Below are 23,519 nucleotides of genomic sequence, written 5' to 3' on the forward strand. Positions count from 1 at the left end.
ATTCTGGGAGGCCAGAAAGCTTGTGATCGTTTGGTGCCAATCCGCTGTCGCTCCATCATATCTCAATGTTATCATGTGGATAACCTGTGGACCCTGCCGGAGAAATTGGGCCTATTCCACCAAGTCGAAGACTGATACAATGGAGTCCATTGCCGAATGGGAAAGACCCATGGACTGGGAAGTAGGCTGAGGATGTACAACTGCAATGCTGCAATCCTATCCTGAGGAAAGAAGATGCGTTGTACGCTGGTGTCCAGTAGTGCTTCGACGTGGAGCATCCTCTGAGACGGGATAAGCGAGGATTTGGCCCAGCTGATTAGCCATCCGTGGCTCTGAAGAAATGACATAGGTGTAAGCGACGGTCCAGCACCTCTGGAGACTGTGCCAGAAGAAGGAGGTCATCCAAGTAAGGGTGTATTTCAATTCCCTGGCTATGCGAACTGCCAGGCCCCAAACAGCAGTAAGTAAAAGGGGGGAAAAAAAGAAAAAATTATTAAAAAATAATACATTTTAGAGGGTACAGTGGGATTGTCTTCGGACACCCCCCAAGCTCCATAACAGCAGCATCCCCTGCACCGTGTATAGTTAGAGGGTCCGAACATATCTGTCCATTTATGCCCTCTCTCATCTGTCTGCCTGTCCGTCCATGCCCCCATATGGCGCTCTGTCTGTCCGCCCAGGCCCCCTCTCGTCTGTCCGTCTATACCCCCATATGGTGCTCTATCCATCCGTTTGTCTGTGTATGCCCCCTCCTGTCCGTCTATACCCCCATATGGTGCTCTGTCTGTTTGTATGCCCTTCTATGCTCCCTCCCGCCTGTCTGTCCATCCATCTATACACCCATATGGTGCTCTGTCTGTCCGTCAATGCCGCAAACATCGGTCTATGCATCATATAGTGCTCTGACTGTCCACCCATGCTCCCATCCATTCACCCCCTCCGTCTGACCATGTATGCCTCCAACTTCCTCTGCTGTAGTTAAGTAGTGTTTCTCCTGCTCGCTCCTTCTCCCTCTCTCCCTGACACTATCTTTCTCTCGCTCTCTCTCCCTCTCGCTCCTCTCTCTCTCTCTCTCTCCCCCTGGCACCCTCTTTCTCTCTCACTCCCCTCTCTCTCCTGCCTCTAAGGGGCATTGCGGTGACAAAGGCTGGGGGGTCGGGCGGCGGTTCCAATATGTTGCTATGGGGCCCACAAGTTCTAGTTACACCCCTGACAGCAATGGGTACTGATATCAACTACACAGCCATGTGGAGAAGGCTGGTAGGATGCTGTGCTGTGTATAACCTGCTATGTGGAGAGGTATACAGGGAGACTCAGGCCACCGCTCCTAGAGACCTGCAGAGCTCTGTTATGGCTGCCCTGCATCTCTTGGTGAAGGAGGATGAGGGAGGAGCAGCCCAGAGCGGGAAAACCGTAGTGGAATGGCGCCCTGGGCCGGGAGTGGGGCCACCGGGGAAGTGCTGACCTCCCCTAAGTGGCCGCAAAAACATTTAATGGTCCGGGAGTGCATCAGCGCCGCCGGTCCATCTCCTAGGACCGGCGGCATAAGTACTGCATGATGCGCTGGTCCCGCGAGTGGGAACGCTCCTTACCTGTCCCCCAATGTCTCCGGTTGCAGTCACGGGTGCCCCTGTGCCTCTGCTAGTGGAAGGTGCTGTCAGAAGTCTTGCCGAAATCACCTACCCAGTCATGGTGTTGCGGCCCGGTGGGGGTATTGGAGCCTCATTGCTGCCTTTCCTCCGGACTGGCAGGCACGATTGCTTAAAGAAAAAAAATTAAATCTTAAAGAAAAAAAACCAATAAAAATGAAAAAGTTTGGCCTGCAGTGTGCAGCCCCTGTTCAGTGATGACCAGCTCCTGCTAGCACTGAATTTTTTTTTTTAAGAGCCTGAGCATGAGGGCAGGATATGAAGTGCATCCTGGGAGGCTTACAAGCTTATACTGTTCGGTGCCAGTCCTGATCTCCACCAGCCATACTCAAGGTTAACCCTGTGGAGACCATGGACCCCGAAGAAAAAAAATATACTTTCATGTAATTTTCTTCTTAAACTGAGAAAGTGATTTTGTTTTATGTATAGAGCTACATTGTGGCTCATTTGATGTATCTGTTAAATGCTCTGTAAAGGTCAGTGCATGCTGTGGCATTACCATTGACATTCAGAAGATACATAATTGCCTAATATGGTTCACCCCACATCTTTGTATTTAACATCACAGTAACTACTGACCGCAGTGATAATTGGGAAGCTGACCACAGCACTGAGGTAGTTATTCGCTAGAAACCAGCAGCAATTGGCAATTGCCCAGAGAAATCCAGAGATAAAACCTTTAAAAACAAAGGAAAATACATATTAATCACAAATGATACAAATGCTGAAACAAGAAAGGCTTGTCAGACTCTACTGACACATGCTGCTTATGAACTTTGCGTGCTTATTACTTTATGACATCAGGATCCTGGAACTCAAGCGCCAAAACTTGCTCTTTCACAAAGAAACTAACTTACAATAAGCAGGGAACATGTATGACTGAAAGAACAAGTACAGATGTCTCCTCAAACATCATAGCTGCAGGCGCCAAACAGCACCTCTTGGTGTGCCAGGCAGGTCCCATGTTATATCAATCTTATGCAGGGATTTTATTATTTTAGAAGAAAGCTATGAATTCGCCAAAATTGGTGTGCCAGGTAGGTCCCATGTTATATAAATCTTATGCAGGGATTTTATTTTAGATGAAAGCTATGAATTCGCCAAAACATGTGAACAGAGGGTAGTGAGGGTCTTGCTTGTAAGAACTTATAGTATAGATGGAATGTAAATTTACCGCCAATCCATGTACTTTTCGCCTGTGCCAGATTTTTCGACCAGTAGAAAAAACGGCAGAAGCATTGAATAGGTCGAATGTAAATTCAACATAAAAACGTGCGAAAAGGGAAGTTTTTCTCAACTGGTCGAAAAAAAAGTCAGTAACTGAATACCCCCCATAGATTTGAGATCAGGTTAATTCATTCTTGTGTCCTTTTTCTGTTAGTGAATTGCAAGTTGTTACAAATGTGACATTTCTATGTTTGATTCCTTTTACATATCAAACGTTAAAATAATGCAATCATGCATATGCATATATTTATTGCCACTGCACAGTATTAAATCATCTGACTGGTATCCATGGCAACACTTACCAGGCAGTATGGCTTCTGGATAAACTTTAGGGCGATTTCTCATTGCTGCACAGTAAATGAGGAAGTATACGGTGCTAGTGATAAAAATGCCACTGTAGTGTGCAAACACATAATCCAGATCTGAAAAAGATAATCACTGGTCAATAAACACCACAGCTACAGTATGAACAGCATTAATATAGAAATTATATACAGTATGCTGCTGCATAAAAACAGCCAGTGTGAAAGTGCCATCTAAGAATAGGATTTTCTACCAAACACTTCATTGTGCAAGCGAAGAGTCATTGATCATAGATAAATCAGATTTATAAATGACATTAACCACACATTACGCAGATGTTCATCTAATGTTGTCAAATGCACCTCTCTGTACCTATAGGTGAGGACCTACACTTTGAGTGCCTCCATGGAGATGCTTGTACAACCATTTGGAGGACTGGAGTCTCACATTGGGATGTGCATGATAATATAAACCAGTGGTTTTCAACCGCAATCCTCAAGTACCCCCAACAGTTCATGTTTTCCAGGTCTGCTCACAGGATTGCAAGTGAAATAATTTGCTCCACCTGTGGTTCCTATTAAAATGTGTCAGTGAGTAATGAATACACCTGTTCAACTGCTCGGTGACCTGGAAAACATGAACTGTTGCGGGTACTTGAGGAACAACGTTGAGAACCACTGATATAAGCAACAACTGCAGTTCACAGTGCTGCCTGCAATCAGTTTGGCTCTACCCCTTTTTCTTCAACACAGCTCATCAAAGCCTCTGTTACCAAACTCACGGCTTGCGTCTGACTTTATATCATGCATCCATCCCATTTATATTTTTTCCATCTCTTTTTACAACTGTAGAGTGGGCTATAGAAGCCAACATTTAGGTCCAAGCCCTAATACTTTCAGGGATGTAAACAGACAAGTCTACAGCACTCTCATACAATACTGCTAATCACTGCTGGGAATGATATCATTTAAGCACAGGAAGCAATTGGGTGGCCTTCTCAACAGTTAGATAATGGTAACGTACCTCCATATAGACGGGCCGATGCAGGAGAGATGTGTGCTGAGCGAACCGCTCGGCACACATCTCTCCCGTAGCTCAGCACAACGCGATCTGTGCTGAGCATGCGGGGGGAGACGGGGAAGGGGACACTCACGTCACCCAGCAGCGATAGCGATGCGCGGGGCTGCGCATCGTTATCGCTGTAGGGGGTACACACGGAGCGATAATGCTTAAATTCTAAGCAATCTAGTCAGATTGTGTGCAGAAATGTGTGCAATAACAGCAAGCTGTACATTACAATAAAGTATCTGAACTTCTGGCTGGTGTTTCTCTTACCAAACTGACTGGCTCCGGCATATATGCTTTCATTGTTCTTACTGTGGTCTTTGATGTAGAGAACTGGAATAAAGCAGGAACCGTAAAGAACTCCTGCTACAATAGCCATCACGGAGCCTCTATTACAAACAGACAATGCAAAGGTAAAACAAAATGAAAAGAGTTTTACATTTATACATGCTACACTGAAAAATTAAAGAGGAAGCGATTAGGAGCATAGGAGAAAAAAAGCAACAACATTTTCTCAGCTTTAATATCTAGCACATGGGGGTAATTCAGAGTTGATCGCAGCAGCAAATTTGTTAGCAGTTGGGCAAAACCATGTGCACTGCAGGGGAGGCAGATATAACATGTGCAGAGAGAGTTAGATTTGGGTGGTTTATTTTGTTTCTGTGCAGGGTAAATACTGGCTGCTTTATTTTTACACTGCAATTTAGTTTTTCAGTTTGAACACACCCCACCCAAATCTAACTCTCTCTGCACATGTTATATCTGCCTCCCCTGCAGTGCACATGGTTTTGCCCATCTGCTAACACATTTGCTGCTATGATCAAATCTGAATTAGGCCCATGGTTATTCTAGTTTACCTACTTATACATTTAGATGGAGAACCAGCCTGTCTTCCAGAACTCCCTGTCCAGACTCTCTCCCCAACCTTCAATCTCTTAAGCACATCCACAGCACTCACCTCTTCACTATACTCCCAGGCATTTACATACTCGGTCCTCAAGGCACACTAAGGCTGGGTGCGCACTTAGCGATGTCTACCCAGCCAGACACTGCTGCCGACGAGACTCTGTATACGGCAAGTACAAACACACTTGCCGATGCAGCATGTAATTGCTAGCATCATCCCCCATCGGTCCTGTTGCATGGCCAGCCGGGGACGTCGCTGGTGACATGCAGGAGCGCATATCATGGATGGGTGTGGTTCATTAGGTCGACATGAGTTAGGTCAACATACATTGGGTCGTCAACATACATTGGGTCGATCACGTTTAGTCAACATGAATTAGGTCAACATGGAAAAAGGTCAACATGAGGGATTTTTTTTACTTTTTTGGGTGTCGTTTTCTTCAAAAAGTGACGGGGAACCCCAATTAGTGCACCGTGATCCCTCGGCATGGCGAGCAAACTTCGGGCACGGTGCCTCGCTCCACTACCACTGTGCTCGGCATAGGTTACCGTTCCCAATTGTAGTCGATGTGGATCTTTAAGTATGAAAAAGGTTGAAAAATTAATAAAAAGTGAAAAACTCATGTCAACCTAGTACATGTCTACCTAATGTATGTTGACTAGACGTGGTTGACCCAATGTATGTCAACCTAACTCATGTCGGCCTAATGACCACCATCTATCATGGATACACACTTAACGATGCACCCAATATGTCACTCCAATCCATGGGATCGTGCGACATATTGTCTAATGAATACCCAGCTTAAAAGTGCAGGTTTTAGTGATATCCAGGCTTCAGCACATATGGTTAAATCAAAATAACTGATTAAGGGGTACATGTACTAAGCAGTGATAAAAGTGGAGTAGTGAGCCAGTGGAGAAGTTGCCCAAGGCAACCAATCAGCATTGATGTAACATTTCTAATTTGCATACTTTAAAAGTATATAGAGCAGCTGATTGGTTGCCATGGGTAACTTCTCCACTGGTTCCCTTCTCCACTTTTATCACATGTCCCTCTTAGTCACCTGTGCTCAAGCATGGATATCACTAAAACCTGGACTGTTAGTGTGCTTGAGGATACTACTTCTACTGTTCACTATAACCCGTCATCCTAATAATCTTGTCCATCTGCATTACCCATTCCATCTATACTATAAGTTCTTACAAGCAAGACCATCACTACCCTCTGTCCAACAGCTGCACCTTCTACGTCAATTTACATCTTTGTGCTGTTTCTATGTAGGATTTGTTTTTATGAGCTGTAGTACGGACAGTAAATAAATGATGATAAAAGTCTGTTCAAATTGTAAAAAAAAAATAAGATTTTAAACCTACCGGTAAATCTTTTTCTCCTAGTCCGTAGAGGATGCTGGGGACTCCGTAAGGACCATGGGGGAATAGACGGGCTCCGCAGTAGACATGGGCACTAAAAAGGAACTTTAGGTATGAGTGCACTGGCTCCTCCCTCTATGCCCCTCCTCCAGACCTCAGTTAAGAGAAACTGTGCCCAGAGGAGACGGACAGTACGAGGAAAGGATTTTTGTTAATCCAAGGGCAAGATTCATACCAGCCCACACCATTCACACCGTATAACTCGGGTAAGATGAACCAGTTAACAGTATGAAAACAACACAGCCTCAGTCAGTGACTGAACAAACTGTAACATAACCCTTATGTAAGCAATAACTATATACAAGTCTAGCAGAAGCAGTCCGCACTGGGACGGGCGCCCAGCATCCTCTACGGGCAAGGAGAAAAAGATTTACCGGTAGGTTTAAAATCTTATTTTCTCTTATGTCCTAGAGGATGCTGGGGACTCCGTACGGACCATGGGGATTATACCAAAGCTCCAAACCGGGCAGGAGAGTGCGGATGACTCTGCAGCACCGATTGAGCAAACATGAGGTCCTCCTCAGCCAGGGTTTCAAACTTGTAAAACTTTGCAAAGGTGTTTGAACCCGACCAGGTAGCTGCTCGGCACAACTGTAATGCCGAGACGCCTCGGGTAGCCGCCCAAGAAGAGCCCACCTTCCTAGTGGAATGGGCCTTTACCGAATTTGGTAACGGCAATCCAGCCGTAGAATGAGCCTGCTGAATCGTGTTACAGATCCAGGGAGCAATAGTCTGCTTGGAAGCAGGAGCGCCAACCTTGTTGGCTGCATACAGGACAAACAGTGCCTCTGTTTTCCTAACCCGAACTGTCCTGGCTACATAAACTTTCAAAGCCCTGACTACATCAAGGAACTCTGAATCCTCCAAGTCTCGCGTAGCCACAGGCACCACAATAGGTTGGTTCATATGAAAAGATGAGACCACTTTGGGCAAGAATTGAGGACGAGTCCGCAATTCTGCTCTATCCACATGGAAAACCAGATAGGGGCTTTTGTGAGACAAAGCCGCCAACTCCGACACTCGCCTAGCCGAAGCCAAGGCCAACAACTAACCACTTTCCAAGTGAGGTACTTTAATTCCACAGTTTTAAGTGGTTCAAACCAGTGTGACTTAAGGAAACTCAACACCACGTTAAGGTCCCAAGGCACCACCGGAGGTACAAAAGGAGGCTGAATATGCAGCACTCCCTTCACAAAAGTCTATACTTCTGGGAGAGAAGCTAATTCCTTCTGAAAAAAATGGATAGGGCCGAAATTTGAACCTTAATGGAGCCTAATTTTAGGCCCAAATTCACTCCAGTTTGTAGGAAGTGAAGGAAACGGCCCAGATGGAATTCTTCCGTAGGAGCCTTTCTGGCCTCACACCAAGAAACATACTTCCGCCATATACGGTGATAATGTTTAGCGGTCACGTCCTTCCTAGCCTTTATCAGAGTAGGGATGACCTCATCCGGAATACCCTTTTCCGCTAGGATCAGGCGTTCAACCGCCATGCCATCAAACGCAGCCACGGTATGTCTTGGAACAGACAGGGTCCCTGTTGCAACAGGTCCTGTCTTAGCGGAAGGGGCCACGGATCTTCTGTGAGCATTTCCTGCAGATCCGGATACCAGGCCCTTCGCGGCCAGTCTGGAACAATGAGAATTGTCTGTACTCCTCTTTCTTATGATTCTCAACACCTTAGGTACGAGAGGAAGAGGAGGAAACACATAGACCGACTGGAACACCCACGGTGTCACCAGGGCGTCCACTGCCACCGCTTGAGGGTCTCTTGACCTGGCGCAATACCTCTGTAGTTTTTGGTTGAGGCGGGACGCCATCATGTCTATTTGGAGCAGTCCCCACCGACTTGCAATCTGTGCGAAGACTTCCTGATTAAGTCCCCACTCTCCTGGATGTAGATCGTGTCTGCTGAGGAAGTCTGTTTCCCAGTTGACCACTCCCGGAATGAACACAGCTGACAGTGCGCTGACATGATGTTCCGCCCAGCGAAGAATCCTGGTGGCTTCCGTCATTGCCACTCTGCTGCTTGTGCCGCCTTGGCGGTTTACATGAGCCACTGCGGTGATGTTGTCTGACTGAATCAGAACCGGTAGATTGCGAAGCAAAGTCTCCGCTTGACGAAAGGCGCTGTATATGGCCCTCAGCTCCAGGACGTTGATGTGAAGACAAGTCTCCTGGCTTGACCAAAGACCTTGGAAGTTTCTTCCCTGTGTGACTGCTTCCCAACCTCGGAGGCTCGCGTCCGTGGTTACCAGAATCCAATCCTGAATGCCGAACCTGCGACCCTCTAGAAGGTGAGCACTCTGCAGCCACCACAGGAGAGATACCCTGGCCCTGGGGGACAGGGTGATCAACTGATGAATCTTCAGATGAGACCCGGACCACTTGTCCAGTAGGTCCCATTGGAAAGTCCTTGCATGGAACCTGCCGAAGGGAATGGCCTCGTAAGACGCCACCATCTTTCCCAGGACTCGAGTGCAGTGATGCACTGACACCTGTTTTGGCTTCAATAGGTCCCTGACCAGAGTCATGAGTTCCTGGGCCTTTTCTAACGGAAGATAAACCCTTTTCTGGTCCGTATCCAGAATCATGCCTAAGAAGGTCAAACGAGTCGTAGGAACCAACTGTGACTTCGGGATATTGAGAATCCAGCCGTGTTGCTGCAACACCTTCATTGAAAGTGATACGCTGTTCAACAACTGCTCTCTTGATCTCGCTTTTATGAGGAGATCGTCCAAGTACGGGATAATTGTGACACCCTGTGACACTCCTGTATCGCAAATCTCAGGTACGCCTGATGAGGTGGATAAATGGGAACATGAAGGTATGCATCCTTTATGTTCAGAGATACCATAAAATCCCCCCCCTTCTAGGCTGGCGATGATCGCTCTGAGCGATTCCATCTTGAACTTGAACCTTTTCAAGTATAGGTTCAAGGATTTTAAATTTAGAATGGGTCTGACCGAACCGTCCAGTTTCGGAACTACAAACAGGGTTGATTAATACCCCTTCCCTTGTTGAAGCAGAGGAACTTTGACCACCACCTGTTGAAGACACAATTTGTGAATCGCATTTAAAACTATCTCCCTTTCTGGGGAGAAGCTGGCAGGGCCGATTTGAAAAACCGGCAAGGAGGTACCTCTTCGAATTCCAGCTTGTACCCCTGGGACACAATTTCTATTGCCCAGGGATCCACCTGTGAGTGAACCCAGATGTGGCTGAAAAGTCGAAGACGTGTCCCCACTGGGGCGGACTCCCCCAGCGGAGCCCCAGCGTCATGCGGTGGATTTAGTAGAGGCCGGGGAGGACTTCTGCTCCTGGGAACTAGCTGTGGTAGGCAGCTTTTTCCCTCTGCCCTTACCTCTGGCAAGAAAGGACGATCCTCGTACTCTTGTTCCTATTTGACCAAAAGGACTGCATCTGATAATGTGGCGCTTTCTTAGGCTGTGAGGGAATATAAGGCAAAAAATTTGATTTACCTGCCGTAGCTGTGGAAACCAGGTCCGAGAGACCTTCCCCAAACAATTCATCACCCCTGTAAGGTAAAACCTCCATATGCCTCTGAGTCGGCATCACCTGTCCATTGCCGGGTCCATAGGACTCGTCTAGCAGAAATCGCCATAGCATTGACTTTAGAACCCAGTAGGCCAATATCTCTTTGAGCATCTCTCATATATTAAGACAGCATCTTTAATATGACCCAGGGTCAATAATATGGTATTCTTATCCAGGGTATCAATTTCCCCCGATAAGGTATCTGTCCACGCTATGACAATGCTACAAACCCAAGCCGACGCTATCGCCGGTCTGAGTAAGGTACCAGAATGTGTGTAAATGGACTTCAAGGTAGCCTCCCGCTTGCGATCAGCAGGATCCCTGAGGGTAGCCGTATCTTGGGATGGCAGCGCTACCTTTTTGGCCAAGCGTGTCAACGCTCTGTCCACCCTTGGGGTGGATTCCCACCGTATCCTGTCCTTATTCGGGAAAGGATGCGCCATAAGAATCCTTTTGGGAATCTGCAGTTTTTTGTCTGGAGATTCCCAAGCCTTTTCAAATAACTCGTTCAGCTCATGAGACGGGGGAAAGGTTACCTCAGGTTTCTTTTCCTTATACATGTGAACCCTCGTGTCAGGGACAGGGGGTTCCTCCGTGATATGCAAAACATCTTTTAATGCAATAATCATATATTGAATACTTTTAGCCAATTTTGACTGTAACTTTGCATCGTCGTAGTCGACACTGGACTCAGAATCCGTGTCTACTATTTGGGATAGTGGGCGCTTTTGAGACCCCGAAGGTCCCTGTGACATAGGGGCAGGCAGGGCTTGACACCCTGTACATCCCCTGGACTCGGCTTTGTCCAACCTTTTGTGCAATAAATTCACATTAGCACTTAAAACATTCCACATATCCAACCAGACAGATACACCAGTCATTTGCTCCACCTCCTCCCTAGGAGAGCCTTCTACCTCAGACATGCCGACACACGCGTACCGACACACCACACACTCAGGGAATCCTCTTAACTGAAGACAGTTCCCCCTTAAGGCCCTTTGGAGAGACAGAGAGAGAGTATGCCAGCACACACCCAGCACCAATGACCCAGGGAAAAAACATAATATGTTTACCCAGATAGCGCTATTATCATCTATTTTTGCGCCAATTATGTGCCCCCCCTTCTTAAAAACCCTCTTTCACCGTGGTAAGCAGGGGAGAGTCCCGGGAGCTTCCTCTCAGCGGTGTGCTGTGGAGAAAATGGCGCTGGTGAGTGCTGAGGAACAAGCCACGCCCCCTCAGCGGCGGGCTTCGGTCCCACTGAAAATTTAAAAAAAACTGGCGGGGGTCTCATATATACAGTGCCCAGCCTGTATATCACTATTTTAGCCAGACTTGGAGGTCCTTATTGCTGAGGTCTGGAGGAGGGGCATAGAAGGAGGAGCCAATGCACACCCATACCTAAAGTTCTTTTTTAATGCCCATGTCTCCTGCGGAGCCCGTCTACTCCCCATGGTCCTTACGGAGTCCCCAGCATCCTCTAGGACGTAAGAGAAATTGCCATTTATTTTATTTACATAATAGGAGCATTTGCTCATTCATCTCTGCTGACAATGTGTTATTATGGGGTTTCTGCACCCATTGCAATGCAATGTTGACTGTATAGGAACTCTCATTCATATCTATGGGTTTCATGCAATCTAAACTATCTGAAGCAAGTGAGATTATTTTTGCCATTTCCATGACAATTTTACAAACCCAATGTTTATGTATTTCCACTTCCACAGACATCATTGATTTCAAAATTGGGATGTGAGTTGGCCAATTGCCCTTACTTGTTTAGGTTAACTGAAAATTAGATTAGGTTACAATTAGGTCAAAAGCAAACACTTATTTCCCCTAGATTATATGTGAATGGCATTGTGTAAAAGAAATAAAGGCAGTAGAGAAAGTACACCAACTATTTCTAATGTTGGGCATATATGCTTCAACTATCTGGCCGATCCGCTTGGCAGATGCCTTACAGTTGGTAGGTCCATAGTGGATGTGAGCAAGGAGGTTAGTCCACATGTTGACTCAGAACCAGAATAGATTTTTACTGAAGATAACAGAATACAGGTGATAGAAGATAAACAGCAGTCGATATGATAAGTTATCAATCTCTCCTGGAACTGCAAACTTTTCATTTATACGCCAAAGTCACAGTTCTGATCCAGGATTTGGAACACTGTTCCAATACTGGTCAGACCCGGGACAGACCACTTTCATACTGTGGCTCCAACACTGGTTGGCTTTACACTGGTGCAGTTCCAGTGCCTGAAGATGACATCATCTCCTTGTGCCTGGAATACAACTTCCCCGGTGCTGTGAACGAGACCTGGGTCAGATGACCCGGGTTACCCGTTCACACTGCCACCTAACCAGGGTCCTTCCCAGGACAAGGACTAACCCTGCAAGGTAACCAGGTTAGATTCCCGGGTCAATGAACCCAAGTTAACACTTTTACACTGAGCTCCAACTCTGGTTAATTGCAACGGTATAAAACACAGCAACAGGCTTGGGCATATGCAGACTTTCATATAGCCAAGTAAACAACATGCACCTGTAGTCTAATCAGCCTCACATATCCACCTGACATCAGCGGGTCACCCAGATAATTGCACAGTGTATGAACGCGAATGATTGGAAAACATCAACTGATTGGTCAGGCATGCTGGATTGTTCAACATGTCCATGCAATATTTTCTAAGTTAAAAGTCAGCTACATATATGCCCTACTGCAGCTGACTGATGGACATTTTTCCTGTTCATCTAAGGGCGTACGCACAGGGAGATTGCTCCCAGAGATGTGTGCTGAGCGATCTAGCACAGAAAGCTCAGCAAACATCTCTCCCCTGCTCAGCACACAGCGCGACATGTGCTGAGCGAGGGGGACGCTCATTTCTCCCAGCAGAGAAATGGCCTATCAAGTACCGTCGATAGCGACGCGCATCACTATCGCTATGGGGCATACACACGGAGAGAATCTAGTCAGATTGCTTAGAAATTAAGCACGGATCTCTCCGGGTGTACCCCCCTTACAGGGAAGGAATGGAGAAATGTATTCTCCCAGAGGAGGAGCACAGATATCGGGTGAAATACACTGCGACAGCTCTGCAGAGTTTGAGGCTGTCGGATAAAAGGCATCAGATGCCCAGCATAACAAATAAGAACAAGTGCTGCATAACAATAACAAAATAAAGTAAAAAGGAGCTAAGAGTAAATTAAAGTTACAATACAAGTGAAAGAAAATAAGTCAACAAAAGGAACAATCTAACTTTTGTCTTACAGTGTATTGTCTGGCTGCTGCTCTAAATCAGTTCAGATTGTATGCATTTCAATGTTTGATTGTAAATATTATGTCACTGCAATACTGCTTGAAAGTGCTGTATTCACAAGATCTATAAATGGCATCATCTCAGTCTATAGGCTTCTGCAAAATGAACCTTGGCCTCTTACATGACAGTTTAGCTGTTGCTTATTTACAGTCTGCTTACATTATCCGCCTTTGTAAAGGTGATAATTTGTCTACCCATGATGCATCTGTAACAGCGTGTTCCTGGGAGTTAATCTGTTGGAAAAACACAAAATCAGGTTGTTCAGGTCTGGTGGATAAGTTACAGGGAACCAATCACCAAAATGATCATATGAACTCTTCGCAAAAAATAATAAAATAAATAAATCTTAATCATAATCCTTCTAATACTTAATGTACTTTAATAAAAACAAATATTTTATGTATCATTGTTTATGGTATCCTGATATTTTTATACATTGTACTTTTGTACTTCGTAACCTCATTCTTAAAATGATTCTTTGGAGTTGTGCAGGTAATTTCCCCCAAAAAAACTAATGCATAATCATGATGAAGTCTTTCTAAACTTTTGATTAAAGAAAATCATTTTATGATAATAAACAATAGTGTATATAATGCAAGACTGACCAGCCTCTACAGAATTATTTTCCTCTGTCAGGCATGAGCCGACTGTGAATATAAACAAAACACAGAAATGTTACTTTATAATACGTACACTATTCCTTAGAAGTGGGGTTGTTTCTGACTCCGATGTGACACTTTTTACTTCGGTTTTCACAAATAGAAAAATAATGGCACTAAAAAGCAAATACAAATACTGCATATGAATCAGCCTGGGGAATTATTATGTTATATTCACAGAAGCAACCGCAAAATGTGAAAAATGTTAGCAATTTACAATTGGCCAATGAAGCAGGGTTTATTTCAGCTGAGGATTGCAATCCAGCGCTTGTCTCATTGAAAAATTGTACATACTGCTCTATATTAGCCCTGGATAGTGGATTTGGCTGTAGAAGTTCCACCCTCTGTGTCTGGTGGCCCACTTCCCCGCAGGTCTAGAGTAACTAACCTCCACCTGTATGTACAAATAGGCATATTTTATGGTAAACGTATGCTCTCACTCCGAAGGTTCATGGTCCAAACACACGTGACGTGTGTGTTCACTGTAATTTTGAACGTACCCTCGTGGTGAACATGAAGGCTTCATTTCTTAAACTGGGCCTAATCTATACAATTATCTGGCAGATCATATGCCTGGTTGGAATGAAAATCTGGTAATGGATGAGAGCAAATGACAATCGGCCATTTGCTCCCAAACACTAAAAAACAGACAAAACTCATTCATACAAATTGGTTAAATCCGTATTTAACGATTTTTGTCTGAATAACAGGTTTTGTTCATTTTCCAGTGTTTGGGAGCAAATGGTTGATTGTCATTTGCTCTCATCCATTACCAGATTTTCATTCCAACCTGCCAGATCTGGCAGATTATCTATCAGATAATTGTATAGTGTATGTCCAGTTTAAGCATTTCCCATAAATACAGTTTTAGGACATCCTGATGGCACTTGGGAGTCATTTACCCTTCACTATTGCTTGGTAAATGGTCCACAGCGTCATTAATACAAAATACAGCTAACCAACGCAAGAAAACTAAACTCTCAAAATACTCTAATACATTGCAGAAGTAACAAGAATGTCCGCACAGTTCTATCTAATCAGAAATCATTCACTGAAAGCTCCAAAAATTTTCTGTGCCAGTCAATGATTCCTGGGACGTTTGAACATAAATATCACGGCAGCAATATTGCTACATTTGACATTTTCTTACAAAACTTCTTAATTTACCTTTAATACTTAAAATATTCTCTCTTTTACCTGGTATTTCTACATTTTGGGTTTAGTTCCACTTTAAAGTTGAAAACTTCTCACAATGGAATCCTGTCTCATTTTAATCTATAGTATATAGTTTATTAAAGCACTACCCAATTTTGGCTTTTCTCCACTAAGTACACTTCACACTTACAAGTAACACTTTAGTTGTTATGTGCCATATTACTTATTGATGCAACAGTGACGTACACAATATAAGTCACTGAGTTCATGACACAAAGATATATGATCAAGTAGAATGAGTGGTGGGGACGGATACCTCAGAGCTGAGAGACCTGCTCCTGCATAGTTTAAATATGGCCTTTCCACCACTTCTGGGTCAATTCCAAACATCCCAAACCTGCAAAACACAAAGACAATGACTCCATGATTGAGTTTTATATAAAAGGTTGTTGCATATCAACGATGTCACAAGGTGCTAAATGAAGGGTTCTTTCCCCATCCTCACCCTTTGTGAAAAAATGAACAGGAAACTTCTGTAAAGATTTAGCTAAAGCTTTAATTATTATTTATATTTATTGGGAAACGGCATGGAGGGGCCCTACATACACCCAGCCTCTTGTCTAGGATTGAATAAGATTGCTGATAGTGAAGGCAAACAGATAGGAGAAGTGGGAATGCCCCCTCTATAAAATGTAAACTAAAAGATAAAAAAAATACATATTGAATGATTTTGTAATGATCGGGCTTGTGTCTATTTATTTATCCTAAAATAAAAGTTTGTATGTTAAATTATATCATGATGAGGATACCTTGAACTTGCCCAGCCAGTTAATAGGTTGGTAGAAGCCCAAAGTAGAAGACCTAGTCCAAGGCCAACTGTCTTTACTATTGGAACAACTGTAATATTACCTGTAAAACATAAAACAGAAATATATTTGATAATGTGCCACAGTATTTGCGAGATGGCTTGTAATATATATAAAAAAGGGTAAAACAAATATATTTCAAAATCAGTGTTATAATGTCAGATGGAAACAATCTTACATCATTAATGTGGTCTTGAGCAGTTACAGAGGAGAGATATGACAGCCCACTCTAAACAAAGGACTAAGCATTTGTATACAAAATGTAATTATTCCTGTACATGCGGCAGAATCCCAATGCATTCACATTTGCATTCTAGTTCAGCCATAGCTCTAGGTAATTCATTAAGTCAGATGAGCCTCTGGAGCAGAGTTGTTATTTTAGCCCTTCACCAGTGAGTTTTATGTTAAATGAGGTTACTGTGCGTCTGCATATTTTAGCCTTCAAAATATAATGATCTACATACAAATACAAAGGTGGCATTAATTGGGTTGTGACAGGGTCCATGTATTGTGCGGAGCATATAGACAGATAGGTTCCTGAGTCAGACCAAAGGATAGTGTCAAACTGCTTAGAATGAATACCCTGCTTTTCCAAGTAAATATCTGCTGCTTTCATAGAAGCTGAAGTCTGTGTCACGGCATGGCCGTAACTAGGGGAAGGGGGGGGGGGGGGGGGGCGCTAAGGGGGTATGCGCCTTGGGTGCACAATCTGAGAGGGTGCAGATATGGGTACTCTGCCTTCCCTCCTTCCTCTCAGCCATAAGGGGCTATCTTCTGCCAGGTCCAAGATCCCTTGCTGCAGGTACCCGCTCCCCAGCACCACCAATGTGGACTCCTCGGAAACTACACCCCCCACCCACCGGCAACTAGAACACTTATGAATGGGGCGTGGTGGTCGGTGACATACTCCTGTGCCTGTGTAAACTATGTCTGCCCCCCGGCCCTGTTCCTCAGTGCCTCCCCCTTCCTGCAGGGCAGCTCCACCAGAGGAGAAAAGGGCGAGAGGAAGCAGCAGCAGCTGATAATCGGTCTGAGCACTGAGGTGAGGTCTCTATATGCCAGGACAGCTGCTGCCTCCCAAAGAGTGGTCCTAGGTCCCTACCAGCATGCAGGGCTTTATAGACTTAGATAAGATAAATACTTTATTTGTCATTGATCAAACAAAAATTTGTACAGAACAATTAAATTACAACCGGATCAACGCATATGCAAATCAGTCAACATAGATTAAATATCAGAATTCCCCAAACTGGTTCATTCTTACTATAACTGAAGGGAAAAAAATATTTCTAAACCGTGAAGTCCTGGTTTTAATACATCGGAAGCGCCTTTCAGATGGTAATAGGACAAACAGACAATGGAACGGATGCTAACAATCTTTTAAAATGCTATTTCCTTTCCTCATACTATACCTAATGAATAACTCCTCCACTTACAGCAGTTAGCCAGTCGGAGATACCTCCTCCTCCCCCTCCCCCCCTCGTGTGTATGATACAGAGACTGCATGGCTTATATCAGGTATATAACACCAGCCAGTCCTAGGGACTCCTCTCTGCAGCCAGGATAACCCACATTATGCCCCCCCCCCCCCCGAAAGTTGGTACTCCTCCTCTTCAATTGGCCCTAGGTCCCGACTGGCATGCTGGGCTTTGTAGTCCTACAGCAGTTGGACAGTCAGAGTCCCCCACAATACTGTATCTGAGGTGTTTGCTGGTTTTCTTGTGTTCCTTCCATTTTCCCAGGGAATGTGTGCTGGATGCACCCTGACGCAACCGTTTATTACTGTGTTTTTGACATGGTTCCAAAGCGTGTGTGTATGCATGGGGGGCACCAAATTACTGCCTTGCCCCGGGTGCCAAAAATCCTAGTTTCAGCCCTGGTCGCGGAAGGGGAATTCCCCACCACCACCCCATGGCACAACTGCAGAATCTAACCTCCTACTTAAGACTGCTTGTTCTTACTGGAAAAGCCAATAGGTCAACTGCTGCCAAGTAAAACTTCATTTGGCTCAACACAGCTAAGGACGCGTACAGCAGGGGTGTAGCGAGGGTGGCTCCAGTGGAGTGTGAGCCCTGGCGCTGGAAAAGTTAAAGAGCACGTTGCCACCTGCCCACCTCCTCCTTCTGTCTGCTATACAGGCAGCCACAGAGCAGGAGGAGAAGCAGAGGGGGTACACACTCGGTGCTCATTGTCCCTGTTTTAAACATGTGGGGTGCCCAAAGGAAACTTTCGCCCTGAGTTCCACAAGGTCTAGAACCGGCCCTGTCAGCAATCTAGGATTTGTCAATATTTTTTTTTTCAAATGTAACATGCCCCTAATTCAGTACTGGGGAGGGGGCGCCGAAACATACCCTTGCTCCGGGCACCATGGCACCTAGCTACTCCTCTGGCGTACAGAAACACTGTGATACGGTATTCGGGATTGGAACTGATCGGTTTCAATTTCAGATCTATTTTTGTACTTTGCACTAATCTTACAAACACTGGTAGAACGAACGAATTTGACAAAAGTGATTTATGAGACCTTAATCTACTATATAAAAGCGAAAATCTGTCCTCTGTCTTTCTATACAAATCCACTTATTACAAGCAAAGATCGTTAAATTTTACATACAAGCATATTAAAACACGGCGGAGGCAACTAAAACAATTAGAAATCCCTAGCACCCCTAGGGGGCGAGACAGCAGCACAGAGTATATCAGGAGACAGCATAACTGCGGAATTGCTGGAGCAATGTACTCAAAAATTGGTACATATATGCCTTACAATCTGGGAACAAACACTGTGGGAGGAAGACACCTCTAGGGGTGAGGCAGCAGCACTGAGTATTTCAGCAGACAGCATAACTCTGGAATGCCTGCAGCAATTTACAACAAACTTGGTACACCTATGACTTTCACTCTGGAAACAAACACTGTGGGGGTCAGATACCCCTAGCACACCAAGGGGTGAGACAGCAGCACAGAGTATGTCAGCAGACAGCATAACTGTGAAAGGCCTGGAGCAATTTACACCAAACTTGGTACACATCTGACTTACAATAAGGGAACAAACTCTGTGGAGGTTAGACACCCCTAGCACCCCCAAGGGTGGGACAGTAGCACAGAGTATTTCAGGAGACAGCATAACTCCCGAATGCCTGGACCTATTTACAACAAACTTGGTTCACATATGACTTACAAGCTGGGAACAAACACTATGGGGGTAAGGCACCCCCAGCACCCCTAGGGGTGAGGCAGCAGTACAGAGTTTTTCAGCAGACAGCATAACTCTGGAATGCCTGGAGTAATTTACACCAAACTTGCTACACATATGACTTACACTCTGGGAAGAAACACTGTGGTGGTAACACACCACACGCACTCCTAGGGTGGGCCAGCAGCACAGACTATGGGGGTAATTCCAAGTTGATCGCAGCAGGAAATTTTTTAGCAGTTGGGCAAAACCATGTGCACTGCAGGGGGGGCAGATATAACATTTGCAGAGAGTGTTAGATTTGGGTGGGTTATTTTGTTTCTGTGCAGGGTAAATACTGGCTGCTTTATTTTTACACTGCAATTTAAATTGCAGAGTGAACACACCACACCCAAATCTAACTCTCTGTAAATGTTATATCTGCCCCCCCTGCAGTGCACATGGTTTTGCCCAATTGCTAACAAACTTGCTGCAGCGATCAACTCAGAATTACCCCCTATATCAGGACATGCATGATATGTCAGTGATGACAGGGCTGCATGTGACAGGGCATGTGACATGATGTGAGGAGGGGAATGCAGGTAGCACAAACCCACACACTAAGAGTTATATAGTGGAAGTAGCATGGTCCCCCAGCAGCACAGAGTATATCAGGAGATACATAATGTGCTGCGCTATATAAGAAACTGTATAAAAAAATAAGAATTTACTCACCGGTAATTCTATTTCTCGTAGTCCGTAGTGGATGCTGGGTACTCCGTAAAGGACCATGGGGAATAGACGGGCTCCGCAGGAGACTGGGCACTCTTTAAAGAAAGATTAGGTACTACATCTGGTGTGCACTCTATGCCCCTCCTCCAGACCTCAGTTAGGGAAACTGTGCCCGGAAGAGCGGACATTACTAGGAAAGGATTTGGAATCCAGGGTAAGACTCATACCAGCCACACCGTACAACTTGTGATAACTATACCCAGTTAACAGTATGAACAACAGCTGAGCCTCATTAAACAGATGGTTCAGAACAATAACCCTATAGTTAAGCAATAACTATATACAAGTATTGCAGAAGTCCGCACTTGGGACGGGCTCCCAGCATCCACTACGGACTACGAGAAATAGAATTACCGGTGAGTAAATTCTTATTTTCTCTGACGTCCTAGTGGATGCTGGGTACTCCGTAAGGACCATGGGGATTATACCAAAGCTCCCAAACGGGCGGGAGAGTGCGGATGACTCTGCAGCACCGAATGAGCAAACTCAAGGTCCTCCTCAGCCAGGGTATCAAACTTGTAGAATTTTGCAAACGTGTTTGATCCCGACCAGGTAGCAGCTCGGCAAAGTTGTAAAGCCGAGACCCCTCGGGCAGCCGCCCAAGAAGAGCCCACCTTCCTCGTGGAATGGGCTTTGACTGATTTAGGATGCGGCAGTCCAGCCGCAGAATGTGCAAGTTGAATCGTGCAACAGGTCCAGCGAGCAATAGTCTGCTTAGAAGCAGGAGCACCCAGCTTGTTGGGTGCATGCAGGATAAACAGCGAGTCAGTTTTTCTGACTCTAGCCGTCCTGGAAAGATAGATTTTCAGGGCCCGGACTACGTCCAGCAACTTGGAAGCCTCCAAGTCCCGAGTAGCCGCAGGCACCACAATAGGTTGGTTCAAATGAAACGCTGATACCACCTTAGGGAGAAATTGGGGACGAGTCCTCAATTCTGCCCTGTCCATATGGAAGATCAGATAAGGGCTTTTACATGACAAAGCCGCCAATTCTGACACACGCCTAGCCGAAGCAAAGGCCAAAAGCATGACCACTTTCCACGTGAGATACTTCAACTCCACGGTCTGAAGTGGCTCAAACCAATGTGATTTTAGGAAATCCAACACTACGTTGAGATCCCAAGGTGCCACTGGAGGCACAAAAGGGGGCTGAATATGCAGCACTCCCTTAACAAACATCTGAACTTCAGGCAGTGAAGCCAGTTCATTTTGAAAGAAAATAGACAGGGCCGAAATCTGGACTTTCATGGATCCCAATTTTAGGCCCATAGTCACTCCTGACTGTAGGAAGTGCAGAAATCGACCCAGCTGAAATTCCTCTGTTGGGGCCTTCATAGCCTCACACCAAGCAACATATTTTCGCCATATGCGGTGATAATGTTTTGCTGTCACATCCTTCCTAGCTTTTATCAGCGTAGGAATGACTTCCACCGGAATGCCCTTTTCCATTAGGATCCGGCGTTCAACCGCCATGCCGTCAAACGCAGACGCGGTAAGTCTTGGAACAGACAGGGCCCCTGCTGTAGCAGGTCCTGTCGGAGCGGCAGAGGCCAAGGGTCCTCTGAGATCATTTCTTGTAGCTCCGGGTACCAAGTTCTTCTTGGCCAATCCGGAACGATGAGTATAGTTCTTACTCCTCTCTTTCTTATTATCCTCAGTACCTTTGGTATGAGAGGAAAAGGAGGGAACACATAAACCGACTGGTACACCCACGGTGTCACTAGAGCGCCCCCAGCTATCGCCTGAGGGTCCCTTGACCTGGCGCAATATCTTTTTAGCTTTTTGTTGAGGCGGGACGCCATCATGTCCACCTGTGGCCTTTCCCAACGATTTACAATCAGCAGGAAGACTTCTGGATGAAGTCCACACTCTCCCGGGTGGAGGTCGTGCCTGCTGAGGAAGTCTGCTTCCCAGTTGTCCACTCCCGGAATGAACACTGCTGACAGTGCTATCACGTGATTCTCCACCCATCGGAGAATCTTTGTGGCTTCTGCCATAGCCATCCTGCTTCTTGTGCCGCCCTGTCTGTTTACATGGGCGACCGCCGTGATGTTGTCTGACTGAATCAGCACCGGCTGGTTTTGAAGCAGGGGTTTTGCTTGACTTAGGGCATTGTAAATGGCCCTTAGTTCCAGAATATTTATGTGTAGGGAAGTCTCCTGACTCGACCATTGTCCTTGGAAGTTTCTTCCCTGATTGACTGCCCCCCAACCTCGGAGGCTTGCATCCGTGGTCACCAGGACCCAGTCCTGAATGCCGAATCTGCGGCCCTCGAGAAGATGAGCACTCTGCAGCCACCACAGCAGAGACACCCTGGCCCTCGGGGACAGGGTGATCAGCCGATGCATCTGAAGATGCGATCCGGACCACTTGTGTAACAGATCCCACTGAAAGATCCTTGCATGGAACCTGCCGAAGGGAATTGCTTCGTAAGAAGCTACCATCTTTCCCAGGACTCGCGTGCAGTGATGCACCGACACCTGTTTTGGTTTCAAGAGGTCTCTGACCAGAGATGACAACTCCTTGGCCTTCTCCTCCTGGAGAAACACCTTCTTCTGTTCTGTGTCCAAAATCATGCCCAAGAACAGCAGACGCGTCGTAGGAACCAGCTGCGACTTTGGGATATTCAGAATCCAACCGTGCTGTTGTAGCACTTCCTGAGATAGTGCTACTCCGAGCAACAACTGCTCCTTGGACCTCGCCTTTATCAAGGAGATCGTCCAAGTACGGGATAATTATAACTCCCTTCCTTCGAAGGAGTATCATCATTTCGGCTATTACCTTGGTAAATACCCTCGGTGCCGTGGACAGACCAAACGGCAACGTCTGGAATTGGTAATGGCAGTCCTGTACCACAAATCGGAGGTACTCCTGGTGAGGTGGGTAAATGGGGACATGCAGGTAAGCATCCTTGATGTCCAGTGATACCATAAAATCCCCCTCTTCCAGGCTTGCAATAACCGCCCTTAGCGATTCCATTTTGAACTTGAACTTCCTTATATAAGTGTTCAAGGATTTCAAATTTAGAATGGGTCTCACCGAACCGTCCGGTTTCGGTACCACAAACATTGTGGAATAGTAACCCCTTCCCTGTTGAAGGAGGGGAACTTTGATTATCACCTGCTGGAGGTACAGCTTGTGAATTGCCGCCAGTACTACCTCCCTTTCCTTGGGAGTGGCTGGCAAGGCTGATTTGAGGTAACGGCGAGGGGGAGACGTCTCGAACTCCAGCTTGTATCCCTGAGATACCACTTGTAGAACCCAGAGATCCACCTGTGAGCGAACCCACTGGTTGCTGAAGTTCCGGAGACGGGCCCCCACCGCACCTGACTCCACCTGTGGAGCCCCAGCATCATGCAGTGAACTTAGTGGAAGCAGGGGAGGATTTTTGTTCCTGGGAACTGGCTGTCTGGTG

The 23,519-nt window shown here is 45.8% G+C and overlaps 1 protein-coding gene across 3 annotated transcripts in view; it reads right to left on the bottom strand.

Annotated features, from left to right (window-relative positions):
* Nucleotides 1-23,519, bottom strand: part of TMEM144 (transmembrane protein 144) — an 87,419-nt gene that overhangs the window by 45,946 nt on the left and 17,954 nt on the right. For all 3 annotated transcript variants that reach the window (XM_063920477.1, XM_063920475.1, XM_063920474.1), the window contains exons 4-10: nucleotides 16,082-16,181; nucleotides 15,589-15,669; nucleotides 14,152-14,233; nucleotides 13,618-13,691; nucleotides 4,515-4,633; nucleotides 3,179-3,298; nucleotides 2,229-2,326 (exon numbers count right to left, since the gene is read on the bottom strand). In XM_063920477.1, the coding sequence (XP_063776547.1) occupies nucleotides 2,229-2,326; nucleotides 3,179-3,298; nucleotides 4,515-4,633; nucleotides 13,618-13,691; nucleotides 14,152-14,233; nucleotides 15,589-15,669; nucleotides 16,082-16,181 (674 nt within the window). The remainder of the gene's footprint in view (nucleotides 1-2,228; nucleotides 2,327-3,178; nucleotides 3,299-4,514; nucleotides 4,634-13,617; nucleotides 13,692-14,151; nucleotides 14,234-15,588; nucleotides 15,670-16,081; nucleotides 16,182-23,519) is intronic.

The sequence above is a fragment of the Pseudophryne corroboree genome, chromosome 1 (genome assembly GCF_028390025.1).
Source record: "Pseudophryne corroboree isolate aPseCor3 chromosome 1, aPseCor3.hap2, whole genome shotgun sequence".
NCBI classification, from domain to species: Eukaryota; Metazoa; Chordata; class Amphibia; order Anura; family Myobatrachidae; genus Pseudophryne; species Pseudophryne corroboree.